The sequence below is a fragment of the Acanthisitta chloris genome, unplaced genomic scaffold (assembly GCF_000695815.1).
Source record: "Acanthisitta chloris isolate BGI_N310 unplaced genomic scaffold, ASM69581v1 scaffold6444, whole genome shotgun sequence".
NCBI classification, from domain to species: domain Eukaryota; kingdom Metazoa; phylum Chordata; class Aves; order Passeriformes; family Acanthisittidae; genus Acanthisitta; species Acanthisitta chloris.
Window position 1 is genome coordinate 598 of NW_008670851.1, and position 12,196 is coordinate 12,793.

General features: G+C 53.1%; 1 protein-coding gene across 1 annotated transcript; it reads left to right on the plus strand.

The window, feature by feature from the left end:
- Positions 1-3,360: 3,360 nt before the first annotated feature.
- Positions 3,361-11,245, plus strand: SCNN1B (sodium channel, non-voltage-gated 1, beta subunit). Its single transcript, XM_009073837.1, has 13 exons — positions 3,361-3,675; positions 4,798-5,033; positions 5,172-5,218; positions 5,793-5,986; positions 6,838-6,941; positions 7,349-7,512; positions 7,944-8,051; positions 8,978-9,095; positions 9,225-9,300; positions 9,468-9,525; positions 9,963-10,024; positions 10,398-10,473; positions 10,880-11,245. Exons 1-13 carry the CDS (start codon positions 3,365-3,367, stop codon positions 11,243-11,245), a joined length of 1,920 nt encoding a protein of 639 aa, XP_009072085.1. The 5' UTR covers positions 3,361-3,364.
- Positions 11,246-12,196: the final 951 nt, after the last annotated feature.

Here is a 12,196-nt window from a genome sequence, read left to right on the forward strand (position 1 = left end):
GAGTCAGGCGAGCGCTATCTGAGCTCCCAGACTGTAAATACTCCTGGAGTGCTGTACCTGTGCCCATTGGGGTTGGAGACATGGAGACGCCTGTGTGGATTGGAGCCACGGGTGCTGTGTTCCATGGCCATTCTCCCTGCAAGGCAGAGCAGCTGCTGGGAGCTCTGACCCCACTTTGGGATGGGCTGTCATTGCTCACCGGCATGATACTGCTTCACTTTTCCAACTGCCAACTGGTAAACTTGTGAGGTAATAAAAAAAAAAATCCTCTAATTTGCAAAAATGCCACTAGAGAGCATAAATGTCTTCTTCAGGAAAACAAGGCCTTTCCCTCAGGCTCTGGGGAAGATGGCAGTCAAGCAGCTGGTGATCCATCAAAGAGGAATGATGCTGTGTGTCCCAGGAGAGAAAGTGCTTAGCAATGGCAGTGTCATTAGGCCAGTAGTGTCGTTTTGCATCCCAGGTCCCACCCTGGAGCTTCCAGGAGTATGCTGAGTATTGCTTAGGTCTTTTATTTCCTTCAAGTGGCAACTGTCTTAGGAAAATCCCAGAGATTCAACATAGTCAACACAATTGTTTTGTAACTGGGAGTCTGATGTCACTCTGAGGTGGAGGAGTTTCACCTGGGGTGATGCTGGGATGAGGCAGAGCTGCTGGGGACAGGGAGGACACATCCACAGCGTAGAGAAACCCCACTGGAACCAGGAGCAGGTTGCTCTTTGGACAGCTGTGGTCATCACAGGGATGTGGGTGCTGCCAGGAGAGGGGCCTGTGGCACCCTCTGCACTGTGGGGTCTGATGTCCCCAGAGTCAGCTCCTGATGGTCAGTTAAGGTGATCCCAGCGTGACCAGGGCAGCCCAGAGGAGGGCACAGATGGGAAGCAGTTCTGGTTCTCCAGAGCCACTTGCAAAGGATTCAGAGCTGTGTGCCCATCGAGGGCAAGGCATCTCCTGAGCCCCCAGTTTTGCTTGGCTTCTGCTCCCTCGCTCCAGAGGGATTTGGGAAGGGTGGCAGTTCTCTGTGCATTGATGGAGAGTGGGTCTTTTTGTCCCTCACTTGTCACTTCTCTGCTCAGGCACAGCCTCCTGATGGGGCAGAGCAGGACCTGCTCCTGGCTGGCACCAAACCTGGCACTAACCCTGCTCTGAGCCACTCTGGTCCCTGAGCACTGAGTGTTGTACAGGGAAGGAGCCTCTGTAACAGGGAGCTGCTCACCCAGAGCAGCTTCCAGCCGTGAGAAAGGAACGAGAAGTCTGGAAACATTCTGGAAAAAAAAGGTAAGAAGAAAACAAATTGAGAAAATACATTAAAAAAAAATTTGTCCAAGTATAGTCAAGTGCAGATTTTGCTTTCTGCCATTTCTTTTGTCCAATATAAAAAGAAATAATAACTTCTCCCATCAATATCAGCATGGTGAGTGACCCACAGAGACCTGTACAGGTGTGGGTCCCTGTGTGGCAGGAGCCCATGCTCTGTCTGGGATAGCTGTTGGTGACAAGCTGGGACAGGCTGGGACAGCCAAGGGCATGAGGCTCTCTGGGACCAGCCAGGGGGGATCTTGCCCCATGCAGGGCAGAGGGGGTTAAAATGTCAATCTAATCTAAATCTTTCATTTGATTTCTTAAAAGGCAGAAAATATTTCCTTGTCTGCCTCACTGGGCTCTCTGGATTGAAATGAGCTCTGACAATTCATTCCCTAAAGCTGAGGCTGACCTGGGGCAGTGCCTCAGGAAGGGGCTGAGCTCACACAGTGGGGACTTGGCAGGACAGCCTTTGTGCCTCATACCCTTGCACAGCTGTAGGGACTTCAGCAGAGACCGAGGGCATCGCTCCTGTTTTCCTTATATCCCTGCCAGACCCCAGCCAGTGTCTGGTGCCATGTCAGCTCCTCCTGTGAGCAGTGATGGGGGGAACCTCTGTGGCACGAGGTCACAGAGGATGAGATGGCAAGGTCCAGGGGGTCCAAGTCCCATGTGTTCCTTGGAGAACAAGACCCTTTCCTATGGGAGCTGAATCTGCCTTCAGATCCTCGAGAAAGGAGCTGGGGTTTGCTATTTCCCAAGCCCTCTCCCATCGAGGAAGTATGTCAAACATCACAGGTAATAGGGATGCAGTGAGAACCATCATCTCTCTTTGCATCGTGGAGTCAGACTTCAAAAACCTATTTGGTTTAAACTGTTATCAAACTCAGGATGTGCTACCCAGGAGATCTTGCAGATCTGGCCATAAGTTTAAGGAATTAGTATTACCTTCTGTTTTTGGAAAGTGTGAAGGACCTGGTGCTTCCCCCCCCTCACTGCACCCTTCGCTGCCTTCTGTGCCTTTGCTCACCTGCCATGTCCCTCTCCCTCCTGCCCTGCTCGTGCTGCTCGTTAGTGAACTGTCACCGCGTTATTCCAGCACTCTTCCTCCCGGGCCGGGGCTGTTCCCAGCACTCACCTTTAACTCTGCTCTCTTGCAGCTTAACTCTGAGAAACGTTCCGAGCAGCCTCCCCAGGTTCGTTTTGAAATCCTGCCTCGGGACGTTAAGATTTAGTAACACAGATTCTCACCTTAAAATAGCAGCACGAAATGTTCTATTTACTCATAAAATGAATGTCAAGTATGCAGCATCCCTCACCGGAGCAGGGGCCATACCGATAGTATCTGACAGACACAGGAATTTGGTGGAAAAAAACAATCCGCTGTTCTTCCTCCGGCAGGCAGCAGCCCTGGACAGCATTCCTGGTCCTGGGAAAAGGGTTGCTGCATCCAATTCCTCTCCTCCTTCCCCTCCAAGAGCCAAGTGCACTTTAATGCTTCTTACTTTTAAGAAAAATTGCCTTAAGCCCCGTGTGCGGTTGTGCCCTGAACGCTGTGACCCTGAGCTCTACCCGAGCCGGTTTCTTCGTGTGCTGCTTGGTCCATCTAGTGTTGGCTGAGGCTGGGGACAGCGTTCAGGCTGGATCAGTGTGCATACACCATTCCCACACCTGAGCAGCATCTGCTCAGGCACTGTGACACCACAGGGACCGTGGCCTTGCTCAGGAGTCACCAGGCACATTCACGTCCTGCAGATCCCAGTCACTCAGCTCTGGTGGGGCCAGCAGGCACCCCAGAAGTGACAAAAGCAGTCTCCACCTTTGGAGCTGCCAGTCCCAAACCTCCCCTGTGCCATCCCAGGAGGTTCAGAGACGTGTTGCTGCCATGGCATGACCCTGCAGAACATCTGTGCTGAGTTTCTCCTGGGCTATAAACCACAGCTGTGCCACTGCAGTCTGTCCCACTTGCTGTGCTGACAGTACAAGTGCACCTGACATGGCACAACCTCTGCTCCTCCACAGAGCTGGTTTAATGCTTTTTCTCCTGCTCACAGGCAGCAGCATGAACCTGAAGAAGTACCTGGTCCGGGCACTGCACCGCCTGCAGAAGGGTCCTGGCTATACCTACAAGGAGCTGCTGGTCTGGTACTGTGACAACACCAACACCCACGGCCCCAAGCGCATCATCAAGGAGGGGCCGAAGAAGAAATTAATCTGGTTCTTCCTAACACTGCTCTTTGCATCCCTGGTGTTCTGGCAGTGGGGGATCCTCATCAACACCTACCTCTCCTACAATGTCACTTCATCTCTCTCCATCGGCTTTAAGACCATGAAGTTCCCTGCAGTCACTGTCTGCAATGCCAACCCATTCAAGTAAGTTTTTCTTTGCCCAGTTTACCCTTCTGTGCTCCAATCCCTCGGGTACACTGCCAGTGTGAGGTACTGCAGGCCTGTTCCTGTCTCAGGCATCATGTTAGGAGCATCAATGGAGTCACCAAGCAGCACTAAAAACCAGATAAAGAAGAACAATATGAAGGCGAATGGCTCAGGGTTGGAGGAGGGTTTGTCTGCCTGTGAGTTCTCCTGGGTTTCATAGAATCCCAGAATGGTTTGAGTTGAAAGGGGCATTAAATCTCATCTCATTCCAACCCCCTACCATGGGCAGGGTCATCTTCCACCAGCCCAGGTTGCTCCAAGCCCCATCCAACCTGGCCTGGAACACTTCCAGGGATGGAGCAGCCACAACTTCCTTGGGTGACTAGTGTCAGTGCCTCACCACCCTCATTGGGAAGAATTTCTTCCTAGCACAGTTTCTGTACTATATCACTCAATCTAATGATGAGTTTTGCCTCCCTGAAATCTCTCCTTGGCTCATAAAAAACTCAAGTTCAGCTCACTTGCCACAGACTAAATCAGTTGTTAAACCTTTCCTTCCCTTCCTCACCATGAATGTCCTTCTTACTGCTCACACTCCAGTCATTGAGCTGGTTACACAGTCATGTGCACCAGGAGCTGCAGAGATAGAACTCAGTTGTGATTTCAAAGGAGTTGCTCTTTTTTGTTAGAGTTGCTTTAGAGTTGCTTTAAATTTAGAGTTGCTTTAAATTTGTATCCATGCAATAGCGTAGCCCAAGGCAAGACACTCTCAGCCTACGCAGGAATTGCTTTGGGGTAGTTTATCCTATGCTTGATAGAGAAGTTTTGTGTAAACTGTAGTGAATTAGTGAACTAGAACCACTTTAGCCCTGCGCTGGTAGGTTCACCCCCACAGCACTCACTGTTTATCCTCCTGCTCCCTTTCCACCCAGCTGCAGCCTGCTGGGACACCGGTGTCCAGGCTGGCTGTGCTCTGCAGAGAAGCTCCCACTGTCCTGCAGTAAATTCCAGGCAGTGATCTGAGGTGCCCAGGAAGGTCTAAGCCAGCAGTGCAGCAGGTGAGCTGCCATGTGTCTCCAGCACAGTGACACTGCCTGGGCACGACTCCTTGTCCCATAGGTACTCGGAGGTGAAGCACCTGCTGAAAGAGCTGGACAGGCTCATCGAGGCAGCACTGGAGAGGATCCTGCAGCCCACACCAGGGAACAGCAGCGAGAATGTGTTTCCACCACTCGACCTGCAGCTCTGGAACCAGATACCCCTGGTCCTCATTGATGAGCATGACAAAGACAACCCTGTCATCCTGGACATCTTTGAGACCAACCAGACTGCTGTGGGCAATGAAACCACTGCAGGCAATGAAACCATCGCAGGCAATGACACAGCTGGGGGTAACAGCACTTCTGCAAGAAATCAGAACCCTGTGGGCAATGAGACTGCCATGGGCAATGAAACCACTGCAGGGAACCAAACCACTGCTCCACCTCCCCCAGCCAACGCAACATTGGAGGAAAAGAAGTACAAGCTGGCAGTGAAGCTGGTGAGAAGGGTCCCAGGCAATGGGGAGGGGTGAGGGATGGGATGTGCTGGGCACCTCAGCAGGGATGCAGCATGGAATTCTGTGTCTCCTCCCCACCAGCTGCCCAAAACTGCTCTGCCCCAGGCTCTGACTGTGCTGGGACTGGGAGCCCCAGCCCCTTCTGTGGGCAGAGCCAGGACAGTGGTGCTCCACACAGGGTCCTGGAACTTTCACCTCTTCTTTGGGTCAGGTGCCCAAAATGCCAGGGAGAGGCTGTGGTTGCTGCTCCCTCCTCTCCTGCCTGAGCAGGCCTTGGAAGTTGGGACAACTCCAGCCTGAAAGAATTGGCCTAAAAGTGACATTTTCTGTCAGTTTGTGGAAGTCATGCTGGGACTGATAGAGAATTTGCCCAGCTGGGAAATGTCCCTGGAGAGAGATCCTGTAAGCAGATGCAGTGTGGCAGCTGGCTCACGGCTCCATCTGGCTGTACCTCACAATTCCTGGGAGCTGCCAGATGTGTGGGGAGGGGGGTCATGCTGTGGGTCCCCCTGTCATTCCCACCAGGAGCTCACACCAGCCTGCCCTGTATCCCCAGTGCAGCCATCAGGGCTCGGACAACTGCACGTACAGGAACTTCACCAGTGCAGCACAGGCAGTGACTGAGTGGTACATCCTGCAGTCCACATCCATCCTCTCCAAGGTCCCACTGCACGAGAGGATCCGGATGGGCTACCAGGCTGAGGACATGATCCTAGCATGTCTCTATGGGGCTGAGCCCTGCAACTACAAGTAGGTGCACATGAGCTCCCCACCCCTTTCCACCCCAGCAAGAATGAACAACACACTAATAGCACAGCAGGAAGGCTTATTTTCTCTTTTTAAGCCATATATCAGCTAATAACAAGATTGCTGCTGGTTCTTGGCTCTAGCAACACTTCCCAGGGGGGTTCTGGATATGATTCTGGCTGAAATGGGTTATTTGAGGACAGTGCTGGCTTGATTTTGAGTTTTGGATGGGCTGTTTCACTCATGACATGCAGAGACTAGCAGCACCCATGGGAGTTTCCCAGGGTGATAACCAGGTGCTGAGTCAGTACACCCTGGCACAGCAGCACAGCCCCCAGTTACAGCTCCCCTCCCTTTTTACACAAGGCTCTGAGAAATGCATTTTAGCCATCCTTGTTTCCTATGAACCTCAAATTCTTATCTCCAGTGCTGAGAAAGGGGAGCACACAGCAGCACCCCAGGCTGTGGGGAGCAATGCCCCTTATGCAACAAGGGCAAGAGAGAATTGTTTGTTATCAAATCACAAGCTATAACACCAGCCCAAACCTGGTACCACAGCTCAGACTGAGCAAATATTTCTCTCAGGGGTGTGACAGACTGTTCCTCTCCATCCCAGTGAAGTACTGTCTCCAGGGCCTGTCCCAGCACACACCTGTCTCTTGCTGTGCCTTTTTCCAACAGCAGATTGTCTGAGGTGATATCAGATGTAACTCCTGTACAGGTGTTCAGCAAATGAGCAGTGGGAGGGGAGGGAACCCCAGGACAGCTGCTCAGCACTGGTCCCACCAACTGCATTATCTCATTCCCCTTTAGTCCTCCTGAGAGTCACAGTGTCATGTGTATGATCCTTCCAGGAATTTCACCCAAATCTACCACCCAGACCATGGTAACTGCTACATCTTTAACTGGGGCATGGACGAAGAGGCTCTCAATTCTTCCAATCCCGGGGCCGAGTTTGGTAAGGGAGTGCTCTGCAGTGGAGAAGGGGCTGAAGGGCAGACGTGCGGGGGGTTGGTCTATCTCTTGGTGCCCATTTCTGTCACACACAACAGATGTATGACTTCTGAGACTCTGCATCACTGCAGCAGGGGCTTTCCTGATGACCCAAAAGGGAAATGTGCCACACAGAAACAAAGTGACCACAGATATTACATGTAGCAAAACTACAACATCTGGATAGTTGACATATCCGAGGCAACACCTGACTATTCCCAGCTATTCCCATTCACTGTCATTAGTGTTCTGCACATGTCAGACCCTGATCCTTCCCCAGGGAACAGGGAGAAGAAAATAGGCTCCATTTTTCCCCCAGATCCTCACATTCCAGTGCAATTCCTTGTCTGAGTGCTTTGTCTGGTGTCCCAGGGCTGAAGCTGATTTTGGACATCAGCCAGCAGGACTACATCCCCTACCTGTCCTCTGCTGCCGGGGCCAGGCTCATGCTGCATCAACAGAAGAGCTTTCCTTTCCTCAAGGATCAGGGCATCTACGCCATGGCCGGGACAGAAACCTCCATCGGAGTGCTGGTGGTATGCGTGGCATTCCTCGGGAGCAGATTGTCTGAGAATAATGTTATCTGATGGGACCAGAACCAAGTCTGCTTTGAGTCTTGGCTGAACTGGCTCAAACCAAAGGAGTCAGGGTACACACCAGCCGGGGGTTGGAACAGTTTATGGAGGCTTTTATGTAACTGTCCTGGCAAAGTGCTTTACTGAGGCCAGAATGTTGGGCTCAGGTCATTGTTGCCTCTTCCTCTGGCATGTCAGAAGGTGCCTTGCCAACCCTTGAACATCCTCACCTGCCTGGATCCACCTGAGGAAGGGGCTGCAGCCCCTTCAGCTCTGCCACCACTGACTCTCATTTTTGCCAGTGCCAGCAGGAACACAGAGCCTCTGGAAAATGGGCATGGGAACCTGGGGAGGAGCAATAACCAAAGTTTGCTGTTTGGGTTTCCTCTCAGGATGAGCTGGAGCGGATGGGCTATCCCTACAGCGACTGCACCATGAACGGCTCTGACGTCCCTGTCAAAAACCTCTACAGCCAATACAACACCTCCTACTCTATACAGGTAAAACACTTCTTGAACCAAACCAAACTGTTGAGGAAAAACCAGCAAAGCAGCTGAATCTTTGGCTAGCACACAGGGTACTGGGGGATCAGGACTGATAAATTAGGAATCAGAAAATCCTAGAGTCACCAAGGTTAGAAAAGACCTCTAAGATCATCATGCAAAACCAGGTTCTTCCATCACTCCCTGACTGCTCCAGACTCTTGTGAGCATTTACTATCACACAGGTTATCTGTTTTTCCTACCTGGAGCTGTTAAATTTAATTATTTTCTCATAGACTTTGCCATTGCTTTGTGCTGCCTCATCCAGAATCCCACTCCAGTCTCGGAGGATTAACTTCACTCCTCACCGAGCTGATGGCCGTGCTGCAGCCAGCTCCACGTGGCCAAAAGTGCAGCCACAACCCTCCTGGGAAGAGCAGCAGCTGCTCAGAGAGCTTTCACATGTCTGAAAACTGCTTTTTATGCTGATGGATTTGGAGAGTCCTGGCTTTAAAGTGTAAAACCAGCCCTTTGTCATGTAGAGCATGGAGAGCACAGCAGTTTCTATGGGTGTAACAGAATGTTTGTATACCGTTTTGGAAGCTGCGCATTACTTCCAGGAAGCCCTAAAATAGTTGAGACATTAGCGGTTTCTTATCTGAGTGGGAGAAGTGGGAGTTCCCTCCTGTTCCCGAGAAGTGACTCACCCACAGACAGCTCCCATGAGGATGGGCCTGTTTTTAATGATGCTCAGAGTAGCTGGAGAAGGTTCTGGGCAGGGACAGGCTCTGGCAGGCCCCACTCCCCCTGCACCTTCAGCCCTCTCCATCCTCAGCCCCAAAATTCAGTGCAATGAGAGGAAATTCCTGGGTGCCGAGGGGCTGATACCAGCAGAGGTGATCGAGGGCTCAGCCCAAGTCTGAGCACCCCTCTTCCCCCTCCAGGCTTGCCTGCGCTCCTGCTTCCAAATCCACATGGCTGAGATCTGTGGATGTGGCCACTACATGTTCCCTTTACCTGAAGGAGTGAATTACTGCAACAACGAGGATAACCCAGGCTGGGGTAAGAGCACGACCAGCACGGATTGCAGCCTCCCAGGGCTGGATGCCTAATGTTCATTTTGATAAATGAACTGATATCACCCAGTAAGCAGGTCCTTATCTAAACACTGACTTTGTTTTCACCAAACAGCATATTGCTATTCCTCACTGAGATCCAGCATCAAACAGCGACAGATCTGCATCGACTCCTGTAAAGAGACGTGCAAGTGAGTACCTGAGCCTCGTCTGACTGCTGTGGAGGTGGAGGGATCAGTCCTGACCTTCCTGAAACAGCAGTGAACACCACAGGTGTGGTTTGCTGTGTGAGAACTGAAGCTCAAGGACTTCAGAGGAGGGGAAACTTCCAGACTAATGCTCTCCCCCCTCCCTCCAGTGACACACAGTACAAGATGACCATCTCCATGGCAGACTGGCCGTCAGAAGCCTCCGAGGTAACCCCAATTCCTTGGTTTGGAACAGGCACATGGACACTCACTGTTCTCAGTGCTGATGTCCAGGTCCAAACACCTCTGCACTAAATTACACACACAAACCAGCAGCAGCACTGGGACAGGAGGCAGGAGAAACCCTGCACACAGCAGCTGCTCTGCCCTGGAATTCTGCTCCTCGTGCTGGTGTCAGTGCAGGGCTGAGCACCCACCTGCCACTCCATGTGACCGTGCGGTGCAGGGAGAGCTTCCCACAGGCCAGGGCAGGGGCACCTGCTGCCTTTCTGTGGCAGAGCAGCCCTCTTAGGTCCACAGCACCAATTCCTCACCTGCTTCCAGGGCCAGGGCTGCCTGGGATGGGACACAGCACCCGTGGGGTTCTTTGCTCTTTGGGAGCACAGGATGCTTCTCCTCCTCCTGAATAGATTTTGTTTTCCTAGGACTGGATTTTCCATATTCTGTCTTATGAAAGGGATATGTCAACAAATGTGACTCTGGACAGGTGAGTGAAAGGAGCAACCACTTTATCTTCTCTGCTGAGCCTGTTAAGATCAGACTGACATGAGCCTTGGCGCTGAGCCAGCACACACGTGTGCGAACGTGGAGGGAGGACAAGGTTTGGCACATGTTCACCTGGGAGATACAGAAAGCAGATCCAAAAAGCTCTTCATGCATGTCCTCTGCTCGCCAGAGCCACAAACTGGGTCAGGCAAACTCAAATGTGCAGTTAAGTAAAATCAGCATTAAGGGCAGCTCCTGTGTCATAACCTTCATTCCTTCGTCTTAGTGTCTGTCTGTCCTGTGGGCAGGTTGGAGCAGAGGTGTGAGACACCCACAGCCCAGTTCAACACTGAGCTCTCATTTGTCTCCTACAGGAATGGGATCATCAAGCTGAACATTTACTTCCAGGAGTACAACTACCGCACCATCTCGGAGTCGGCTGCCACGACGGTGAGTGCCCATCCCTGCCCTGTGCAGGCACAAAAGTCAGTCAGCTGGGACACAGGGGCTGGGCTCAGCTCCCTGCAGCCCATCAGCCCTGGCTGGGGGTGTCCCTCACCAGGGCAGTCTGTGAGTCCCTCGGGGCAGCTGCTGCACACATGTACTGTAAGGGAGCAAGTGAAGCCACCTTCACCAGCCAGTTCACAGCCCTCAGTTCCTTCTCCCCCTCCACCTCCTGTCCCCATCCCCAGGGAGCACAGCCCCACAGGGTAACACCTGCACGCAGGGGACTCGGTGGGCAGGTCCCAGGTGCAGGCACATCACCCACCTCAGCACTGGCACAGGGGGTGATCGATCAGGGGGCAGATGGGGGTCAGGCTCCACTGACTCAGCTCTCTCCACTCTCCCCCTGCAGATTGTTTGGCTACTGTCAAGCCTGGGAGGGCAGTTTGGGTTCTGGATGGGGGGCTCGGTACTGTGTCTCATCGAGTTCGGGGAGATCATCATCGACTCACTGTGGATCACCATCATCAACGTGATCGGCTGGTGCAAAGGCCTGAGGCAGCGGCGGGCACGGGCACGGTACCCCGACGTGCCCCCGACGGTGTCGGAGCTGGTGGAGGCTCACACCAACCTGGGCTTCCAGCACGAGGCTGGGGGTGCCCTCCCTGGGGACGAGGCACTCCCCCCCGAGCCTGGCACCCCCCCACCCAACTACGACTCCCTGCGCGTGCAGCCGCTCGACGTCCTCAGTCCCGACAGCGACGCGGACACCGAGTGAGCAGGGGACCCGTCACCTCCTGATGGTCACCGTGGGCCACATCACTTGCCAAGCAACTGCCTACTCTCTGTCAGACTTAGGAGGGAACTCAAAGCCCTGGCTGTCCTCCCCACTGACTGCTCGCTGGGAGGGAGCTCTGCCTAATAAACCCTGCAATAAACCTCACAGTGTCAGGCTCTGGCTTAGTGTATAGAGCTTACGTATACCAGGATTGCTGTAGCATCATGTCACCCTTCCTCATTACCAGGTGGGTGAGAAGCAGTTCTCAGTGAGCAGAGTGGGGACATGGCAGTGGTGAGGTGAGGGAGAAAGACCTCACAGTTCCACCCCCTACCATGAGCAGGGACACCTTCCACCAGCTCCAAGCCCCATCCAACTTGGCCTGGATCATCTCCAGGGATGGGGCAGCCAGAGCTGCTCTGGACAACCTGTGCCAGTGGCTCAGCACGCTCACAGGGAAGAATTCCTTCCCAATATCCCATCTAACAGTGCCCTCAGGCAGTGGGAAGCCAATGCCCCTTGCCCTGCCACTCCAGGCCCTTGTAAACAAGCAGCGAGTTCACCTGGCCCCTGTTCAGTCCTGGCCCCCAGCTTTCCCAGGAGCCCATGACAGCCCACTGGGATTGGTTTTACCAAAGTACTTCTGTGAAAGTTCAAGAGGAAACACGATCGTGCGGTTAAATCACGCGCTCGGGAACACGATGTCCTGGGCACGGCGCCCAGCGTGGGGCAGCTGTCCCGAGGGGGGTCCAGGATCCTTCTGCACCTGAAGCTCAGCTCCGAGCACAGGGTGCCCTGGGGCTGAGCTGCTGGGCAGAGTGTGCTGAGGCAGTGGAAGGGGTGGAAGTCACTGACAACCACGATCAGCAGGACAGGGAACTGACAGAAAATCTGCCAGCTGAGCTGCCACCAGCATGGCTGATGCTGCCCCACACTGAGGAATTTCTGTTC

Coding starts and splice junctions, on each gene's coding strand:
- SCNN1B (XM_009073837.1), top strand. CDS start 3,365: ATGAACCTGAAGAAGTACCTGGTCCGGGCACTGCACCGCCTGCAGAAG. Junction 3,676..4,797: donor TGCAATGCCAACCCATTCAA/GTAAGTTTTTCT, acceptor CTTGTCCCATAG/GTACTCGGAGGTGAAGCACC. Junction 5,034..5,171: donor GGGCAATGAAACCACTGCAG/GCAATGAAACCA, acceptor CACCTCCCCCAG/CCAACGCAACATTGGAGGAA.